The sequence below is a fragment of the Leptodactylus fuscus genome, chromosome 2 (assembly GCF_031893055.1).
Source record: "Leptodactylus fuscus isolate aLepFus1 chromosome 2, aLepFus1.hap2, whole genome shotgun sequence".
NCBI lineage: Eukaryota > Metazoa > Chordata > Amphibia > Anura > Leptodactylidae > Leptodactylus > Leptodactylus fuscus.
The window spans coordinates 246,032,442-246,054,007 of record NC_134266.1 but is presented as its reverse complement, the minus strand read 5'-3'; the positions used below and the strand labels follow the sequence as shown (position 1 = coordinate 246,054,007).

The 21,566-nt window shown below is 44.3% G+C and overlaps 1 protein-coding gene across 1 annotated transcript in view; it reads left to right on the top strand.

The window, feature by feature from the left end:
• Positions 1-21,566, top strand: part of UBL3 (ubiquitin like 3) — a 100,957-nt gene that overhangs the window by 64,124 nt on the left and 15,267 nt on the right. The window contains exon 2 of the mRNA XM_075265971.1: positions 7,310-7,418. Coding sequence (XP_075122072.1) covers positions 7,310-7,418 — 109 coding nt within the window. The remainder of the gene's footprint in view (positions 1-7,309; positions 7,419-21,566) is intronic.

Sequence of the window (21,566 nt, the reverse complement as noted above, 5' to 3'; positions counted from 1 at the left end):
GGAAGACCCCTGAGAAGAGTCATCCAGCTGTCAGGACACTATGTAGAGCGCTCATCCATAGTACCGTGTAATAAGCGCTGGCCAGGAGACAGGTAGATCCTGTGCCTCAGAGCTGGACGGCTAGGCTTGAAAGTTTGTGAACCCTTCAGAATTTTCTACATTTATGCCTAAATTGGACCTAAAACTACATCGGATTTCAGTTCTCCTATTTTCAGCCCTACTCCAGTCTACGAGATTCGCCAAAAATAACAATTTCCTTTACTATAGCCCTGACCTAGTCTGCCCCTGTAGCCGTTCAGAGGTGTGGGAAAGACCGTTTTTGCTGAGTTTTCTGATGTGGTTCCCGCTTTTTATTGGTGACAGATATAAAGTGTATTTCACCTGTAAAAACTGCAGCAGTTGGCGGTAAAACCACACGCATTTCTTTTAATGTGGATGTAATGTCTGACTACAGAAGATTCTTAAGCAAAGGAGCAGGATGGGTTAAACCATTATAAGGGGTAAAGTTATACTTCCTGAACCCACATGGACACAGTATAACACCCTCCGCCAACTCAGGGGCTATGGAGACTGGTGTGAGTCTTTATAGATCTGCCCCAGTGATGTCACACTGCTTGGATAATAAATACCATGGGGCAGATTTCTGGAGACAATCGCTGTTAACTTGCTCAGTAATGCTCATGGTAATGTCACAGTACAGGGATAATACACACAGTGATGTCACAGTACAGAGATAATGTGCAAGGTGATGTCACAGTACAGGGATAATGTACACGGTGATGTCACAGTACAGGGATAATGTACACAGTGATGTCACAGTACAGGGATAATACACACAGTGATGTCACAGTACAGGGATAATGTACACGATGATGTCACAGTACAGAGATAATACACACAGTGATGTCACAGTACAGGGATAATGCACACAGTGATGTCACAGTACAGAGATAATACACACAGTGATGTCACAGTACAGGGATAATGTACACAGTGATGTCACAGTACAGGGATAATGTACACGATGATGTCACAGTACAGAGATAATGCACACAGTGATGTCACAGTACAGGGATAATACACACAGTGATGTCACAGTACAGGGATAATACACACAGTGATGTCACAGTACAGGGATAATACACACAGTGATGTCACAGTACAGGGATAATACACACAGTGATGTCACAGTACAGGGATAATACACACAGTGATTATCCCTGTACTGTGACATCACTGTGTACATTATCCCTGTACTGTGACATCACTGTGTACATTATCCCTGTACTGTGACATCACTGTGTGTATTATCCCTGTACTGTGACATCACTGTGTGTATTATCCCTGTACTGTGACATCACTGTGTGTATTATCCCTGTACTGTGACATCACTGTGTGTATTATCCCTGTACTGTGACATCACTGTGTGTATTATCCCTGTACTGTGACATCACTGTGTGTATTATCCCTGTACTGTGACATCACTGTGTGTATTATTATTATTACAGGGATAATACACACAGTGATGTCACAGTACAGGGATAATACACACAGTGATGTCACAGTACAGAGATAATACACAGTGATGTCACAGTACAGGGATAATACACACAGTGATGTCACAGTACAGGGATAATACACACAGTGATGTCACAGTACAGGGATAATGTACACAGTGATGTCACAGTACAGGGATAATGTACACAATGATGTCACAGTACAGGGATAATCTACAGTGATGTCACAGTACAGGATAATACACACAGTGATGTCACAGTACAGGGATAATGTACACGGTGATGTCACAGTACAGGGATAATACACACAGTGATGTCACAGTACAGGGATAATACACACAGTGATGTCACAGTACAGAGATAATACACAGTGATGTCACAGTACAGGGATAATACACACAGTGATGTCACAGTACAGGGATAATACACACAGTGATGTCACTGTACAGCAATAATATCCAACTTCTGTGACATCACTGTGTAGATTATCCCTATATTGTGACATCACTGTGTAATGATAAAGTGCACAGCGTAGGAAAAAACATGATACTATATGCAGGCATTATGATGTCACAGAACAGGGATAATGTAAAATGTAATTCTGCAGGATACTGTGGGGCAGTCAGTGTCCCCTTCCCCCTCCTCCATGTATAGTGGTCACTAACGTCACCCTTACACTGTATCTGGATGTAGCCGGTCCCTGTAGCCGCTGCTGTTTCCTATCACCTGTGCCCAGGTAATAATGTGTGACTGCCATCATCTGGTCACCTGACACGGAGCACGGCGGCTTAGTCTGCAGCTAGATTTCGGCGTTCTGCTGCAGTCCTCTTTATGATGCCGACCGCTGCTCCAGGTTAACCTCTATTTGTTATAGGAAATAATACATAATAGACGGAGCCGACCCTTTGATTTATGTGATATCCCTCTTATTAAGCAGGTCGCCATGTTACAGGGGCCACGCGTTTCTTACCAGTGAAACCTCCTTGCCACACAGGAATACAGTGTATAGGTTATAAACTGTATATACTGTCAGTACAGCCATTATTTTAGTGCAAGCCCCAAAGGGTTAAGTAGAGAGGGCCGCAGCTCTGCTACATCTGTCCCGGAGACCCTCACCCCACCATGGGCACATCCTAATATCCTAAAATTGGCCTAGAACTGCCAAACCTCCTCCTTGCCAGCTGTTGCCAGGTTGCTTTTCTGCTGAAGGCCTGTGGAGGGCGCTTCTCTTGGGAGTTTTTCGCGCTATGTCGTCCAGTACAACTTGAGAACATCTATTTAGGTCGTTTTTTTTTTAAAAAAAAAGTTAATTTAAAACCACACATGAAGAAATGGCCGCCCGCCAGCTCGCCACAACTTCACTTCCTCCAGCGCTTTTTTATTTCGCCTTTTTCCTATTTTTTTTTTTTTTTTTTGGCAACCCTAGCAAAATAGAGACCTGTTTGCACACAGACGGGCGCAGTGGTCTTTAAGATCCAATGGAGCCCCCCCCCCCCCCCCCATATAACCACATTAGCAAAGGAATTTGCCCTGATTAAAAACCTGAAAAGATCCGTAAATCATTGAAGATCAGCTCGCCGAGATAATAGTTTCCATGGCGACCATTTCTGCGGCATGTCGACATCAGAGGCTTTTCACAACCTGATCCAAAGCAAGCTGGAAAACAAATCGCTTATCACATCCGTGTGTCTGTGAAGAGATCCAGCTGCTTTAACGCTTTCATGACACGACCGCTCGCCTCCAAAGAAATCCCCTTTAATTAACCCAGACCGATCGCAGAGATGGCCGCGTATTCGTCTTCATCTGATTCATGTTCAGACGCTGAGGAACTGCCTGTGGCGAATCCAACGCGTGTTTACTAGAAGACCGTCTGCCGAAATCCAAGGCCCAGATGGGCAGCAGATCTGTGTATGGGTTATCTCCACCACATGATGCTGACGCCGCACCAAACCATGAATGGCTCCATTTTACTGTCTGGCCTTTAGAGTCACTGCCCATTCCTGGGGGCACTGGCATTGCTTATTAAGACTATCCCATCTGCCTCGACGACCCCTCCGATCCCCACATCCCATCCCAACACCACCCTCCTCCTCCTCCTCCTCCGCCGTTAAGTGGACCCCAGCTACGAGCTGGAAACGCTGCAAAACTGGTGTGGGGAGACCAGTATTACTATCCAAGGCCTGGTGGCACATGTATGCCAATGGCCGCCCGCCCCCCCAGGCTACGCTACGGTGCTGCAAACTATACTGGGAAAAGAATAGGCAAATAAGTTCTCCCTGGTGTTCAAAGCGCAACTTGCTCTTGCACCACCTTTTGGAAGGCACCTTCCTCTAGATCAGGACCTGGTGTCCTAGAAACCTTGTGATATGATCTGGGATTATAGCCAAACTGGAGTATCTCCTCCAAAAAGACTCCAAATGTACTGGCACTGTGTAAATGATAGGCTTTGATAAAGATAAGCGTATATTCATTTCTGATTTTGAGCAATTGAGCCCCAAGCTTGCCAACTAATCTGTTTTCCTAGACTATGGATCCGGGGATAATATCGCTCCTTAAGGAGTGTGCACCTTCACAGGCGTATGGAGACTTACAAAGCCTTTTTCGCTCCACTGGGAGATTATGGGAAAAATATGCAAATCTGTTTTCCAAAATGTAAATAGGAAAACGGGGGCGTATTTTTCCTAGACGGTGACAGGTTCTAGCACCGGCCTTTGGAAAGTTTTTCTCGCGTGGTGCCTTATTTGCTAAAATGTAGAAGTTGTTGTGCTCTTCAGTTCCTTCACATCGAGCCAGAAGTAGGAGTTGTCCGCAGAATGGTTCCTCCCCTGTGACTGTATGGCAGATGCTATAGGCTTCTTGAGAGTTTGGCGCCAACCCCTTATCTCTGTTCACGTCATACTGCATTTCGAGGTATATTTACTTGCTGTTCAACCATGTCTCAACAAAAAATGCCGAAGCTGAGGATGTGTTGCCTATAACAGTCCGCATGGGTAACACACTTGGGTCCAAGCTATGCCAGTGCCGCCCTACTGGATCCACGCCAAGTCAAAGCAGTCCAAACTTTGTAACCTCATCTTTACCTAGGCGCTAGAATATCATGTTTTTTTACAGGATGCCCAGTGTAGGAAATACTAGGAGGAGATCACTGGGATCCAGTCGCCATCCTGAATTAGAAGGTGATTTTTATGTTTTTTAGGAAGTCTCAATTTCTCATGACCGGTTCCCTTTAATTAAAATATATGAAAGAAAAAGAAAAATCCATTAAAAATGGAATCTCCGTGACTACGAGTTAATGACTCTACTTGATGGCGCTGTGCTGCAACTTTTACCCGCAGTATCTTGTTGGCTGTGGTGGGGGGCTGCTGACAACCCTTCCATTTGTCATGTGATCTTCAGGAGCTCACACTAATGAAGAGAAAGTGATTAATGGGGGGGGGGGGGTGTTTGTCATCTGCATGAGGAATGGGTTTCACCTCTGACTTCCCATTTCCCTAGTAATCCAGGTCAGCGATCTTTGATCTGTGATCACAGCTGACATCTCCGGTGACATCCTATTAGCGGTGGGATTAGTGCGGAGATCCTTATGTTATTACTGTGACGGCTCCATCACCGGGCAGGTGGGGGGTGGGCGCTTATAAATAATACGCGCAGGAGGAGGCGGACATGTTTGATATGTAGAACCTTAATTGAATTTTGTGCTGTGCTGCACCTCCCTTTTTTTTCTCACCCCCATCTTCAAGGGTTTACATATATTACATGTATTATGCATCGGTGTCACCTCTACAGACACATTGAGACACGTGCTATGTATGTTGTCAAGTTGGACATTTTGTTTGCTCTTTTTAAAGGCGTTTTTTTTGGACTGGGTATCTGAATTGTTAAAATATTCCTAATAGTATAAAATTAAGTTCTTATAAGTCCATTGTTCTGATCCATTATAGGATCTGGATGGACTGAAAAACAAATACAGCGGCATGTATAGAATTCAATTGTATAGAATTGTATAGTATTCACTGCAATGTGAAAAGGAAGAAGCTTCCATCTTGTTTTCCACACATACTTATCTTAGATAAGAACAACAGACTTAAAGAAGATGATGTGTCCTTATCCAAACCTGGTCATTGATCAGACTTTAGTCAGAGGGTCCGTCGCCTTCCTTGGGACTTGTAAAATAACAATGGAGCATCTTTCCTTATAACTCTGTGTTGTGTGCTTCCTCTCTTCTGAATAAAATGACAGCAGGGTGTAACCAGTTAGGGCTCCGCCTCCACACACAGGCTGTAGGGAAACACCCCTCTGTCAATAGAATTGGTAACGCCCAGTTGTCACTTTAGTCAAACATTTCCAGGAGCAATAGCAGAGGAACGTTCTCCAGAAAGAAAGGTTCTCCGGCATTATTACTAGTATATGGTGTCATGTCAGGAGAGGTGACAGGCCGTCTGTGAGGGGACACCTCTGTGCATGGTGACTGCTGACACTTTGCTCTGTGGAAGTGTCTGTCTCACTTTAGGTGGTGTTAAGGTTTACCTGAAAGCCCCACCACTGGCTGTGTCTGGTATTGCAGCTTAAAGACGTTGTCTGGTTTCTTAATATTGGTAATATATCCTTAGGATAGACCATTAATATGAGAGACCCCACACACACACACACACACACACACACACACACACACACACACACACACACATCACCTGTAATGAGACAGCGTGGCTCTCTCTAATAATTACATACTGCGAGCTGCCCTGTAGTGGTGGATGTGGGTACTGCAGGGCTTTCCCATTGAAGTCTTTCAGTACCAAGAAATCCCTTTAACTTCTTTCACTTGTCCCAGACACAAGCCATGGGCATTAGTGGCTAAGTGGTTAGCATTGTTACCATGTAGCATCGCAGTCCGGGATACACATCTGACCAAAGGCAATATTTGTATGTAGTTTATATGTTCATGCACAGGTGAGGGTCCAGTGTCAGTGTGCCAGCCTTGTTTTTCATGGCTAATACACAGACCCATTATATTCTATGGCCCCAAACACGCAACAGTTTATCTTTTTATGGGGCCATGAACCTGGGGCAAGAACTGAGGACAAGTCTTATTCCTGTCTTATTCCAGGAATTAATAATAAAGTAAATTCTTGGGTCTATGGCGGCACAGGTGACACACGGACATCACCCACGTGCCGTCTGTACTATTCAGCTATGGACCTGGATCGACTCATGCGCACAGTCATGTACTTGAGGGCTAAGGGCTAGTTTCCTCCAGGATTTCCTCAAGCAGTCTAAGAGACAACATGGATAAGGAAATTATATTGTGAGCCTTGCTGGGGATAGTGAGTGATAACTGTATCCGTAAAGCACCATGGAATATATAGGTGCTATATAGGCAAGACGTGTGTGTATAATATATTTATTTATTGAAAAAAAGAATATATATATATATATTTTTTTTATTATATTTATATTTTTTCAATGTTCTAACAAGGAGCCCAGCTGCTGTTGATGGATTGTACGATGTCTCAGTATAGTCCATGCTTGCTGTTTATTAACCTCCATTAGCTACTTCATGAATATCCATAACATGTAGGAAACTAGTGAATATCTACCAGGCATGTGAGACAGTCATGTGTTACCCGGTCAGGCTGCACACAGTAACAAACCTACTGAGCAACTAGGTAAATGTGATACACCGTATCACTGTATATGTATCTCTGAGAATAGAGACTGCTGATACTTTGTGACTCTCTTTGATGATGATGTTTTCTGGTGTAAATGACTCACATTCTCATTTTCTCTTACAGATTAATTTACGTCTTATCTTGGTAAGCGGCAAGACAAAAGAATTCCTCTTTTCACCAAACGACTCAGCGGCAGACATTGCTAAACATGTGTATGACAACTGGCCAATGGGTAAGTGCGTCTCCTGTTACTGCCGCCTGCTCGCTGTGCCGCTGGATATTAATGTATATATCGTGCGTATCGGGGCAGATTTATTAAGGCCAGAATTGTGGCATAAGAAAGATGCAAACCTCAGCCCATCCTTACCCACTTTCCAAAAGGTGATCTGATGAAGGTGTGCTGCCAAATCGGAAACCCGGACTCAGATCTGAGCTGGGCCTTACATGCTATGCACCATTATTTGTATTTTTTTAAAGCCTTGTTTGGTAAGACAGAAGAGTTTAGATACAAAGGAGGAGGGTTGTTAACATGTACCACTGTTCTGCAGAATTGCACCCCATTTCTAGAGCTCATTTCTGCTGCAGAATAAGCCAACTAATAGGTGATGGAAACTTGCACTAGATATATCATCATTTATTCTTTTGTAAATTTTTGTCTAATAATTAAATGGGATTAGTGAAATTGCCCATTGTTAGGGTAAGTTCAGACGGGATTTTTTGGACCGGAACCTAAGGTGGAGGCCGCCTCAGGTTCCAATCCAAAAGCCGGTAGTCACGACTGAAAGCCGGTGCACTGCATCGGCATCCAGCCGCGCACGCCGCTCCGGATTAGGCCCAATGAATGGGTCTAGTCCGGAGGAGGGAGTGTCTTCAGGCCAAATCGCGAGGGAGCCGGAACAAGCCTCAAAATCCTGACCAAAAATCTCAGTGTGAACTTACCCTTAGTTTTATGCTGTAAGCAGATGCATGGGGTCAATTTTACCTCTCTGAGCTCCGATTTCCTTATGGTCGCTGCTACACAACCTGGATGGTCATGCAGCTCTTACCTGCCAGTGAAATTCATCTTTCCTTGTGGTTGCAGCAAGTCATCTTTGTAGTTTAGAGTATCTGTCATTGGGTGACACTTGTAAAGTCTTGCTGTACTGTGACTGGTCTAGATACTCTCTCTGAGATTGACGTATTTTACCGAGTTAGTAGATGGGTCATCTTGGAGTAGATCTGCTCATGGTGTTGCTGATCCTTCCTCTTCAAGGGGTTTTCTACTTTCTAGTAATGAACGCATAAAACCTTCCTGTTATTGTAGGTCAGAATAATCTTGTGTACATATGAGAGTAATAACGTTGGGGGGGGGATTCATTTTCCTGGCGTAGTGGGATGATATTGAGGCACACGTTTGACACAAGGCGCTAAGCGTGCTACTGTACAGCCCCTGATCCACCCCTCACCTGTGAAGTTCAAAGTTCAGCCAAAATATAACCTTGGATGATGCACATTTAAATAAAGGTCCTGGACAACTCCTTTGAGGCAGAGGCTGCATGTTGCAGAAAATCTGCATTTTTTTATTTTATTTTTCAGATTTTGCAGCATTTTTTGAGCCAAGGCCAGAAGGAAGGAGTATAAGCGGTTTTTGTAGTGGTTGTGAAAAATCACGCCACGGGTTTTCCACCTCTCATTGACTTCAATGGGTTTTTCTAGGTGGAATCTGCCTGTAGGTAGGTCATCTTGCTTTTTTTCCGCTAGCGGCTTTCATTGAAATGAATGGTGGGCGTTTTTTCAGGCGGATTTTGAGGCGGATTCTGTGTCAAAATCGGCTGGCAAAAAAAACTCTGTGTGAACAGACTAAGTGCTTCCTTTATACTTCCCATTCCTTCTGAGATCTCTTAGCTTTGGCTCAAAAAGCCTCAGTAAAATGTGCAACAAAAATGCAGCTTTTCTGCAATATGTGACCTCAGCCTAAAGTCTGTTCCTGCTTTTGTTCACTGGCAGCAACCAAGATGGTGAGAAAGGGATACACTTCAGTAGAAATATAAATGGGAAGTATTGGGGAAGGAATAAATACAGCCCACTTACTTGAACTGATCCAAATGAACAAATGGTATGGTTGTGTGACCAGGTGTTCCAGGACGGAGGTTGCACAGGAAAACGACCCATCGACTGTGGGGAATATCCATAGAGAAAGTGAAAAAATTTTCCAGCTCCACTCCTTGTGTCCCTTTTTTTAGTAAAACGTAGCGTTTATTTGTACATTTGTTTAAAAAAATCCAGTATATGTTACAGGCATGATTGCTCTTAAATCAATTCCATGTTCCAAAAGTAAAGCCAGCTAACGTGTTTCAAGGACAGGCACGTCCCCTTAGTCGTAGCAGTAGGCCTGGGCAGTTGGATCAAAAAATAACCAAAACCGAGCATCAATCTGCTTCACTAATGTGGTTTTGTGCAGGTCGTTTTTTTGGTCCAGGTATGTGCAGTTTTGTTAGGACTGAACACTTGGCTTGTGACGCATAGACACAAGCACGATGTTGCACGACCACAGCAGCCATATCGGTCACTGACGTTATTTAGGGGAGCAGAAGAGGCCAAGGATCAGTGGCGGAGCATAGGGGGAGTGAGTAAGTGTACTCTGCAGAAGAGACCCCGGTGTATTATAATAGCAGGTCCAGTGTGGACGTGTTCAGTCTGAATCCACCCAGTGCACAAATCTCATGACGTTCACCTAACACATCCTCTCCTCCTGTAGACTTCCGTGCCCTACAACAGTAATCCAAGGTTGCAGATATGGTTGATTATACTGGGGGCTAATGGGTGATCACTTGTTGTTGGGTCCAGGGCTACAACCTATTTCACTTTTATTGTAATCTGCTCCTGGGAGTGTGGCTTTAAAGGGATGTGGCCCAAAATAATCCTCATTAATCGGAATCAAGGTAAAAAAAACCAAAATAATTGCAATATAAGGTTTATCAATCCTATAGGGAATCTACATGCCAGAGAGTGCTCAAATGAGATTTACTAAAGATCTGTAAAATACTGCTGGGTACAAGGTGACATAAAAAACCGTATCCGGTCCAAACATATACGGTATATAATTACAGACAGGGAGAAGGGAGGGGTCCTTCTTGCCGACCCTCATTTTTTCATCTATATTTTTGGTTCCTTCCTAGCTCTGTGTAATTACTGTTTTCATTGTGGTTAGGGGAATAGTCTTGTGCGCAGTCCGTCTCTCTATAAACCTATGATCCTGATCACTGAGCTGGTGGCGCACTCCTGTTTCCTGAATGAAACATCAAAGCGTTGGCAACCAACACGGCTAATTATTTTAAGCTATTTTAATAAGTTCTCCGCACCGGTGCTTCCAATTTCTGGATCCGACTTTGATAAGGCGCTGCCTGGTGCATGACATGAAAATATTAGCAGTGACTCCTTAGCTGTATTCAGCAGACTGACCCGGTATTAATAGTACAAGCACACAGGGAGGAGGATAAATATTTCATAGGTACAAGCTAAGCCTGTATTTACATGACCTGGTACAAAACAATCAAGGAAAATGGGCATCACCCGCCACACAACCTATTATCATGGTGACGTGAATGGAGGCTAAGGGCACACGGGGCATACATGGAGGAAAATGGTCGGGATTTTAAGGCAGAATTCGCCTCGTCACAATAGAGTCCTATGGAAAGCTGCTTAGCGGAAAAAAGAAGCGACATGACTTTTCTTCAGGTGCATTCCGCCTGAAGAAACCAACAGGAGTCTCTTGGAAGCAGAAAAACCGCGAACTGCGAAGCGGTTTTTCCAAGGTCCATTCACTGTGCTGGAGGAAAAAACCTGAAACTAAAAACGCTTCCTAATTCCTGAAGCGAATTTTGTCCTGACCAAATTCCTCGACCACCTAACAACGTGTGAACTAGCCCTAAGGCCACATGACTGTAGTTTTCATAAGCAGTCTATCCAATGTCCTTTTTATTTCTGTGGACCTATGCACGGGGGAAGAGCTGTGAACCGAGACTGCAAAACCCAGGACAGGTCCACTTTCTGTCTGTTTTGTGGTCAGGCTCATTCATTCGATAGCATGGGTCTGTGGAAAGCATGGACAGCACATGGATATCATGTAAATGAATGGGGCTGAGCTGCAATACCAAGCACAGCCACTATACAATGTATGGCACTGTGCTTGGCATTCAGTGAAGAGGCTGCAGCATTCACGTGAACCCCGTTGGCGCTGGTTGGGCGAGGGACTTGGTCCTCATACGACAGCACATGCAGACTCCCCATTCATCTGTGCCTCACATGATACTTTGAGCTGCTCATTCTTACAGAAAACTGACCCCCTTTGGGCACCAACACTATAAAGAGGTTTTTTCACACTACGTATTTGTGTTGGATCTTGGAAATTTTTTTTTGACTGGAAACCTTCAGTATCATTTTCTGCAAGGATCTCAGTTTGCGCGGCCTCCTAAAGATGCTGACGCCTGCGTTCACTGTTGTCCTACGCCTGTAGAAGTAGGGCAGGGCATCCTGCCAAGCCGTATAAAATAGTCTTCGGTGTCATAATGTGATACCACACTACAGCATTGCATTGAGATTTTGTGCAGTCAAAGACTTTGGAACCTTCCGAGTTTGCTGAAGCAGAGACGTGCGAGGTCATGTATCACAACGCCTGTCGCGTCTGCGCCTAATAGAGATGTTTATAGGATTTATAGTTCTACGTGCGTAGACAGAAAGGTAAATCACAAGATATAAACACGTAAGTATACTGAACCGCCCCAAAGCGGGGCAGGACGAGACGGCCCAGGCGCATTGGGTAAATGGGTTGTTTTGGGTTATTTCGCCCTTGAAGGTCGGTCTCCCCATATCTGTAAAGGTTCACATAGGAAGCCATCTCTGATAACGTCGCCGTGTTGGGCGAATTACTTGTTTCCATGGTAACTGCAGTCGCATTCCTCTTTCTCCTCCAGATTAACATTATTAGAGTAGTTGGAAGCAATAATGTCGTTTATCACGGGAGAAAGTCTGCTTGTAGTCTGTCGTAAAAATATCCTCTGTGTGTGCTTATGTCATGCAGATGTGTATAGCAATACTTGGAAATGAATCTTAAAGCGAACCTGACAATGCAGCATGTTATAGAGCAGGAGGAGCTGAGCAGAATGATATATAGGCTTGTAGGGAAAGATTCAGTAAGGATTGTCTGCTTAGGAGTAAAGATTCTGGGCTTAGTCCAGTAGGCGGTCCTATCTGTGATTGGCCGGTGTACAGGCAGCTGGCGATCACCGAGTAGGACCGCCTACTGGACTCTGAAGCATAGAGTAAAGAGAGTAAAGAGACCTGAGTGACTAAAGGACATTGACATATATATATGTATGCGTGTGTGTGTGTGTATGTATATATATATATATATATATATATATATATATGATAAATTTAATAACCTGCTCAGCTACTCTTTCTCTATAATACTCTGCCTCCAGATTAGACTGAGTTAGTAGCAGTAGAGATGGGGTATGTAAAGGCGCAGTTACAGGGAGTGGCCACTAGTTGACTGAGACATGACCTTTTGGTGGCTGAAAATTGCCTTGACCTGCGGTTCTACCCCAGATCGTCTTCAAACTGTTTGTGAGGATGCGGCCACTTTTGATGCAGTTTTTTTGAGCTAGCTCTGACTTGGACTCTAAACTCTACCACAAAAAAATTGCAGAGTTTTCTTAATCCCCCAAAAACCAAACCTGTTTTTGTAATTTGCAGTGGTGTTTGTAAGAGATCCCACCCAAAATCAGGTGCTTTTTTCTGTAGATCCCTGCTTTGCAAAGACTGAAATGAAGGGCAAGACCCACAACAATGATTGACTTGCTGCAGGACAATAATCCGCATTGCTGGACTATTGTCCCAAACATGATTGGTCCTGCGGTGAGACAGTGACTCGCAACGTCCTAGATGAGAATTTGGGTCTCCAGAGTGTTTAGTCCAGACAGTACAGTGAATATATGAGACTATTTCTGGATGGAACGGGAGTCTGTCACGAGAACCCAGTATATCAACCCAGGGAGATAGACCAGGGTCACCTGAATCCTTTATCCCTTTGTGAATGGGGACCTCTGAGATATTGACGGTTTTGTCAATAAGCAAATAAGGATCTTTAAAAAAGTTTTGGAAGACTTTATAGGAAGGCTGTCAGCAGGAAAACCAGGTATCAAACTAATGACCGCACCTTGTAGGGCAGCTTCTATACTTTCCAAAGATGTCTTTCTTATTGTGCATTGCAGCTCCCCCACTGTAGACAATGGGGTCAGAGCTGAGTAGTGGTGAGGGGCAGACAGTGAAGCCCCAGCAGGAGAGGACACGCCCCCTTAAAGCCTTTTTCAACTAATTTGCATGCAGATAAAATGCTGATTTTCATGAAAATGGAGCTGCAATGCAGAATAATAAGGAAATCTTTGGAAAATGTAGAAGCCACCCTACAAGGTATTGTCATTAGTCTGATAACACAGATATTCTTGCTGACAGATTCCCTTTAATTAAAAAGAAGAAAAACCTGTATCCCTTTAAATTGTCATCATGAAATCATTCACATTGAAATTCACCTCCGATTTCATTCAGCAAGTGCAGCACACTGCCAAAATTTCTGCCACGTTGTTGCTGGCTCAGAAATCTGGGGGAGATTTGTCTGGACTTGATGCAAGGAACATTAATACCATGTATGATGAGCCGCTGCAGCAAATAAATGTAATAAGAATGGCCGTCCTGCTGTAAAGAGCTTACAATCGAATTAGATAGATGAAGAGCACAGACAGGAAGGTAGGAAGGAAGATAAGAGGCCATTGTCACCGCCCTGTCCCTGCTCTCATGGAGTGACCAAACACAACCATCTGTTCTCTAATGAAGACAACGTGAGGCTTAAAGGGTTTGTCCACTTTAGACCAATATTGAGAGATATGTTATTATTTGTACAATAACAAGATATACAATGTTGCAATATACTTTCTGTATCAATTCCTCACAGTCTATTAGATCTCTGCTTGCTGTCATTCATTCTGCTTACATCCCGTGGATAAAAATCAGTCCGTATACAGTAATGTACAGGCCGTGGTCATGTGATGTACAGGCCATGGTCATGTGATGTACAGGCCATGGTCATGTGATGTACAGGCCATGGTCATGTGATGAATACACAGGTGCACAGCTCGTTACAGTCACAGCACGGTAATCAGACATCTGAGCTTTGCATCGGTCAGTCCATCGCATGACCAGGGACTGGAATTAAAGAGGACCTTTCATCAGATTGGCCACAGGCAGTTCTATATACTGCTGGAAAGCTGACAGTGCGCTGAATTCAGCGCAGTCGGCTTTCCCGATCTGTGCCCGGTGTAAAGCGCTATCGGTCCCAGTAAAGTAGCGCTTTACAGTCAGAAGGGCGTTTCTGACAGTTAGCCAGGGACACCCTTCTGCCCAGCAGCGCCCATCGCGCTGTGCTCTAAGACTGGGGAGGAACGCCCCCTCCCCTCCTGATAACACTTGTCTGTGGATGAGCTGTGTGAGCAGAGGGAGGGGGCGTTCCTCCGATAGGCGCTGCTGGGCAGAAGGGCGTCCCTGGCTAAGTGTCAGAAACACCCTTCTGACACTAAAGTGCTACGGTACCGGGACCGATAGCGCCTTACACCGGGCACAGATCGGGAAAGCCGACAGTGCGCTGAATTCAGCGCCTGTCAGCTTTCCAGCAGTATATAGAACTCCTTGTGCCCGATCTGATGAAAGGTCCTCTTTAAGCAGAGTGAATGACAGAAAGCAGAGATGTAAAACTGTGAGGAACTGATACACAAATTATGCTGGAAAATTGTACAACTTTTCATTATACAAACAATAATATTTGTCTCTCTCTCAAAATTGGTCTGAAAATGGCCAACCCCTTCAAGGAGCAATTGGCTGGAAAAGCTTTGATGGAAAATTAAGGCATTATTATAAGAAGAGGCAAAAAAGACTCAGGAAGACGGGCTTGATGCCACTTAGAGCATTACACAATCCTGGAGATTAAAGGAGCTCTCCGGGTTTATGTAAATAAAGCTTACGGGATGGAGGTTTGTGCTTTTAACTTTGGAAATAGTCCTATATAGCTATCTATCTTGTTAATATTGTGCTTGCTCTGGGATCGCCATGGTAGTCAGCTGCAGGGATTTCCTGTCATGTGACTGTTGCTGAAAACAACACTGCAGTAAAGGAAATATCTGCAGCATTGTAGAAAAAGATGGGGAATTAGTTTTTCCTGTGATTTTTCAGCGTACATGTAACTAGTATGATACAGTATGGGGACGTGTTCTGTTTTTATCAGAAGCCATGTGTCTCAAAGTAATAAGACTGCGTTCACACGGCGGAAAATGTAGTGGAAATCGTGGGATTCCATTGCAGGGCATCGACATTGTGTTGTGGCTTTCCGCTACTGACAGATGAATGAGATTAGTCAGCCGGGAGTCTCGAGACATGGAATCTGTGGCAAGATCTAGCAGATCCTGTTGTGATCTCTACCCCCCATTGATAATAATAGGAGACAGATTCAGGGCTTAAAGGGGTATTCCCATGACGCTTGTTCACTAACCTGAAGGCTGTTGTGCTCTCTTCACTTCCTGCTTTTCTCGGCACATAGGTGGGTGGGGTTTCACTTGCATGGGATTGGTTGTAAATGAATTACCACAGTGTGAAACTGATGTAGCAAAGCTGGATTTGAGTCAGTTTGCATTACATACAGAGGTAATGGACTCCCTATCTCAGCCCTTATCAGCCAAATTCAATTAAACCGACTGATAAGAGCAGAAATCCTGGAGCTCTCACCTCCCCTGAGGAGCTCCACTACTTATCAGATACAAACAGCTCAGAGCTGCTCCCAGCCCCTCCCCCCTGAGAGCAGGCAGCTACATCACTTCACAAATGAGCAGATAATCCCAAGGGCCATAGAATCAGAGTGTAAACAATGAAGTGAATAAATTAAGATATCGGCCAACCAAAGCAGCCCCTTTAATCTCCCATAGATTAGGGGGTGGAATCTGTCCACGGCAATTTCCTACATACCCTAATAGGGCTGTGTGTGGGACTTTAAAGGGAATCTGTCATCTGCCATAATCGTGTTCCAGAGCACATTACACTGATACACATTCACGTCTATAGGGCTGCCGGACTGTATTGGGGAGCACTGGGTGACTCAAGCGTACTGGGGCTCCATTAACATGAGGACTTTAAGGGGGACCCAGTGGTTAGGACCACAGCAATCAAAGCCGTATTCCCTCTGCCTGTGAATAGAGGATGTATTCGTAGCGCATGATGCCTTTAAGGGGTTAATACTAGCAAGAACATACCTTTGTGGCCCCAACCTGACGAAACCGTGCGGAGAAGATCCTCTCTTTATGAATATGCTGGTGTGTCTGGACCTGACCTATCAGAGTTGCCCTCTAGACAGCCATATTATTAGAGTCCGTACCCCTTCCTGCAATACCCGCCCACTTTTCAGAAACATCTCATAGATTGAGAAAAACGATTAAAAAAAACACACATTTTTGCAACGTTTTCATGTCATCTGGTATATCAGAATTCATGATTTCCCTCCATTGACTTCAAGCTGCAGGCCTCTGTTGGTCTTCAAGAAGTAGAAGAGTCCTCTCCAGTTCTGACATCTGATTCCTTACAGGGGTTAAGCCGCCTGAGCCGTAAAGCTTGTGTTTATTCACAATTTCTGGTCTCGTCTATGATTCACATAATTATTTCACGCCAATTTCTATCCATAAGTCCGCGTGGCCGACCGCAGCGCTCATTACAGCGACATAATCCATTAGCTTCCTTATCACTTACAAGCTATTCTGTAAGTCACGCTGTTGGCTTCGGCGCTGTACGAGCTAGTTCAGAAGAATATCGGTCATTGATGGGATCTCCTCAAAATTCAGTGCGAGCCATTGGGCTAGTAATGCCATGCATCCTCCTGGGCCCCGCTCAGCCATTTTGTGTGGTCTGGTATTGGCTCGTCTTCTTGTTTCTATAGTTCTGCATCGATATTACCACATCATAGGACAACAGCTGAATGACAGCTTAAAGGGGTTGTCAAGGATCAGAAATGGTGGGACTCTTAAAGGATTATCTTAAAAACATGGCTGCTCTCTTCCAGAGACAGCGCCACTTCTTCCTTTTGGTTATCTCTGGTATTGCAGCTCAGCTTGATTGAAGTGAATAGAATACCAAACACAATACTTGGACAACATGCGCACATACGTGTGGGAGATGAGGAAACGGCACATGGGTGATATCTGTGTGCCATCCATGCGCTTTATTCTCTTCTCACTATGGAGAATACACGCACGCTCAGCTGACCATCCAAGTGTATGGAGAGGTGCTGGAAGTAAAAGCTGTTGCCCAAACAAGTAACAGCTACCAATGTAAGCCCAGTTTTGGTTCCTAGACTTGGCTCAGATTTGTCCAGGTCTGTTCCAAGCAGAAGGACAACCACCATGTGGCTGATTTTTCCACCACTGGCATAGGATATAGGAGGTTGCATCCAGTCATCACCACCACATTGTGTCATCTGATGAAGGCTTTGTGATCTTATCTCCTCCATCTTATCTCCTCCACTCTCTGTTTCTGGCCTTCTGATTAGAAAGCCATTATCTATGTGATGTGAACAGACTGATCTACCACTGAGAACTATCATTTGAAGACTCACCATCTTGGCCCCGTTTCCAAAGAAACCTCCAATTAAGTATTATCTTCTTGTGTTTATGTCTTCAGTAGCCAAAATGTTTATGTTCCGCAAATGAAACCCGTCTCACTGGAAAAGCCTCCTATTAAGGTATTGTGTCTGTGCGCTGTTACCTCTGTAGTAGAGCGCTGCTCTGGGAGTATTATCCTCCTCTTATCTAACCATTCTCTGTAGCCAGTCTATCCCTGCTCGGGCTGTACGCTTCCTTTACCAGAAACGCGGAGACGTAAGAACATGCAGAAGACTCCAACCCTGTGTATCAAGACACTCAACTTTAGTAGTAGTATTTCTTGGCATTGCAAAGTGCGGATGCCGGTACCCATATCTTTGTTCGGAACCTTAATAAACTATTCTTAAAGGGCTTTTCTGGGACTTATACTTGGGAAAGCTCAGCAATATGTAATCGGAGGGATTCTGACACTCCAGACCCCCACTGATCGACTAGTTGGTTGAAGAGTCTGCAGGTTCAGCTCAGGTGAGTTGCATAAATAGCAAGCACCACACCACACTGTACCATACATATCGTAGGGGTTCTGTGTAAAATTACAGCTCGGCTTCATTCACATGAAGGGGGGGGGGGGGGGGGGAATGGAGCTGCAGCTATACCATGTGACTGGTAAAAATGACATGAACAAAGGAAGCAACCTCATCCACCAACCAATCTAATATTGATGACATATGCCAAGGTTACGTCATCAAAATAAGTTTCGGATAAGGGTAAGTTCACACAGGGGTTTTCTGTCAGGATTTTGAGGCTGTATTCGCTTCAAAATCCTGACCAAAAAGACGGCTCCCATTGAAATCAATGGTAGTTGGTCGGTTCTTTTTTCCGGGAGCCATTTTGTTCCGGCTCCCGGAAAAAAAGCAGCGACATGCTCATTCTTTCTGGCGGATTCGCCTCACGACATCGGCCTGAAGACACTCCCTCCCAACTAGCCCCATTCATGTAAAATAAGCCATGAACATATGAACAGTGTCCGATCTCCTCTACCCACCGTAGGTCTGATCTGCTGTGGCTAGTACTCTGCTCCATCTATGACATTGATCTCCAATTTTGGGACCTCTTTCCTCACGAAGGGTCCCAGTGGGGGGATGAGTGATACTGGAGATGTAATTAGAAGAAGAGACAGATTGCTGCGATATGACATAAATCTCCACTTTATTACTGTATATAATGCTCACATCTAGTTAAGGCCATGAATCTAGCTGCTTGGTGACCTCGATTCATTGTCATTTACATTAGGGCTACTATGTTGCCGCCGTCGGGGCCATTAGCATTTTCATTAAAGACACCTTACAGCTCATTACCAGAGCGCTTAATCTGCTGAAAGTTTTTAATGGGTTTTATGGATACAATTTAGGGGGGGGGGGGAGGGTCCAACTTCTGTGATGAGAGAACAGCGGGAACATGTGTCGTCATTCTCTACAGAGACAATAAAAGACAAAGATGTAACGCACCCCTTCTTCTGCGCCTTGCTCGATACTTTTCATGGGTGTGGGTAGAATGGACCAAGGCAGAGACATCTTGGCCCGATCTATTTGTTATAGATCATACAGTTCCTGACAGGTATAGAGTTTCATTCTGTTGCCCAGAGCCTTGTGATAAATCGGGTGTGCCTTGTGCCTGTTGGGCCCTTTATTAATAATGGCATTCAGAATCTGCTGCAGCGTTTCTAGTTCAGGTGACAAGTCACATTGAGTGCACTGACTGTTATTGGCTGATCTGCACAACAGCAGGAGTCACAAGAGAATCCAGACAAGTCGGACGGAGCTACTGAGCATGTGCGACCACCAGCATTTGCTAGTTAGGTGGACATTCTCAGAGGGATCCAAAGGAACAGCAGGAGGTGCCATAACAAGTATTTACCAGCAGTATCTATACATGGGAGGGTTCTTAGTTTTCCTAAAAAAGAGAATATTTAATCGTGTAATAACCCCTTTAAGAGTAGCTCCGCCTAAAGCCTACAATTAAAGGAAACCCCCAAGGACGATTTGCCTTAAATATATAGAGAATTATCTGACAAGACTAATGTATGTGTGGTAGGAGGGCCGAGACGTGGCGGCAGCCGCCAGCCGAGGACACAGGCCAGTATAGACTTGTGCATTGTGTTCTAGTACAGTCATTATGCCAAATGTCTCCGTGGGTGTTTGCTAAATAGATTTCATTTCTGTTTACACCCAAATAGTGATCTGAGGTTACAGGTAAATGCCGAAGGTTTTTGTTACGTGTTCGTTTTCTCTTTAAAGGAGAAGCGACCTTTGTTGTGATATACATCACGTTGAGATCTTGAACAATACAGATCTGCTTCCTTAAGGGTTAAACACGTTTACATGGACTCCGCACTCGGATTATGGCTTGATCCCGGGTTTGTATGTTGGAGCTTATAAGGCAGAATTCATGGATGGATTATTATGTTCATAGCCACAGTTGCCTTAGTATGTACGTGACCATTACATAATAGTCTTTTTCTTTATTACTGTGGATTATGACGTTTTATTTGCTTTTTAATATCCTGGTTCTTCAAGCACGGACATATTAGTACATGGATGGGTATTTCTGAGGTGTAAAGGGGTGACGAGGTGAATTTTAGGTTAGTACTCCTTTATCCTGCCTGTCAGGCCAACATTAAAGAAACATGAAATAGCAGCCAGAAGATGACAGGTAGCCCACCGTCAGGAGTCAGTGGGTGCGGTACATGTCAGGAGTGTTTATGGGGTATTAAAGTGATTATCCCAAAAATCATTGTAATAGCTGTATTAAAGGCAGGGACCAGTTTTGGGGGAAAAGTTTCCAACTGTGACGTAAATGATTATTTTTAATTATTATGCAATTATTAATATTGTGTATATAGTTAAGAATTCAGTCACTAGATAGTTAGTACATTAGAGGAGCTCCGCTACTTCTGACTGACCATGGCTGTCGCCGAGGGCTGGCCATTATGTCCCAAATCAAAAACTTGATTAATTTTCCCTGTATTTCGATTTAATGCACAGCTATTTCAGCCTTTTTTTTACATGCCACACATGTTACGGGTTACAGGAGTCTACGGCGGGTGAATATCTGGTGGGTGAATCTCATATTTGTCTCTTGTATATTGGCGAGAATCTCCCTGTAGGTTCGTTCAGACTAAGCATGTCCAAACCAGAACAGCTATTATTATACGGTGAGGTCTCTTCAGATTAGCGGGTGTACATAGGTGTTACTCTCCTCCTCTGGGCCTCTTCCATCCTCCTGAATGACATCAGCGGTCACTGAGGCCTGTGATTGGTCCTCAGCGGTCACATGATGAAGCATAGATGCAAGCGTCATGGCACCTCATGACCAATAAGGCCCAATCACAGTCCACAGCATTCCCTGATGTCATTACATTTAAAAAAAAAAAAAAAATTCACCCATCTGTACTGTTAGCCATATGTAAAGGCATCAGAGTCACACTGCTACCTGAAAATGAAGACGGCACAGTCAGCTCTGCTGACCCTTTACTGATTTTTCTCATACAGTGATTATTATGGCCACCTGGCTGTACAAAAAATTGAAACATAGATCCATTGCGGTTTTTCTAATCTGCTTCAGAGGACGGGCTTTACTAAGAATCTGCCTCATTCCCCCTCAGGAGTCTGACTGTATAGTCCTCTCTTACTTTGCCTACAGAAAGAGTC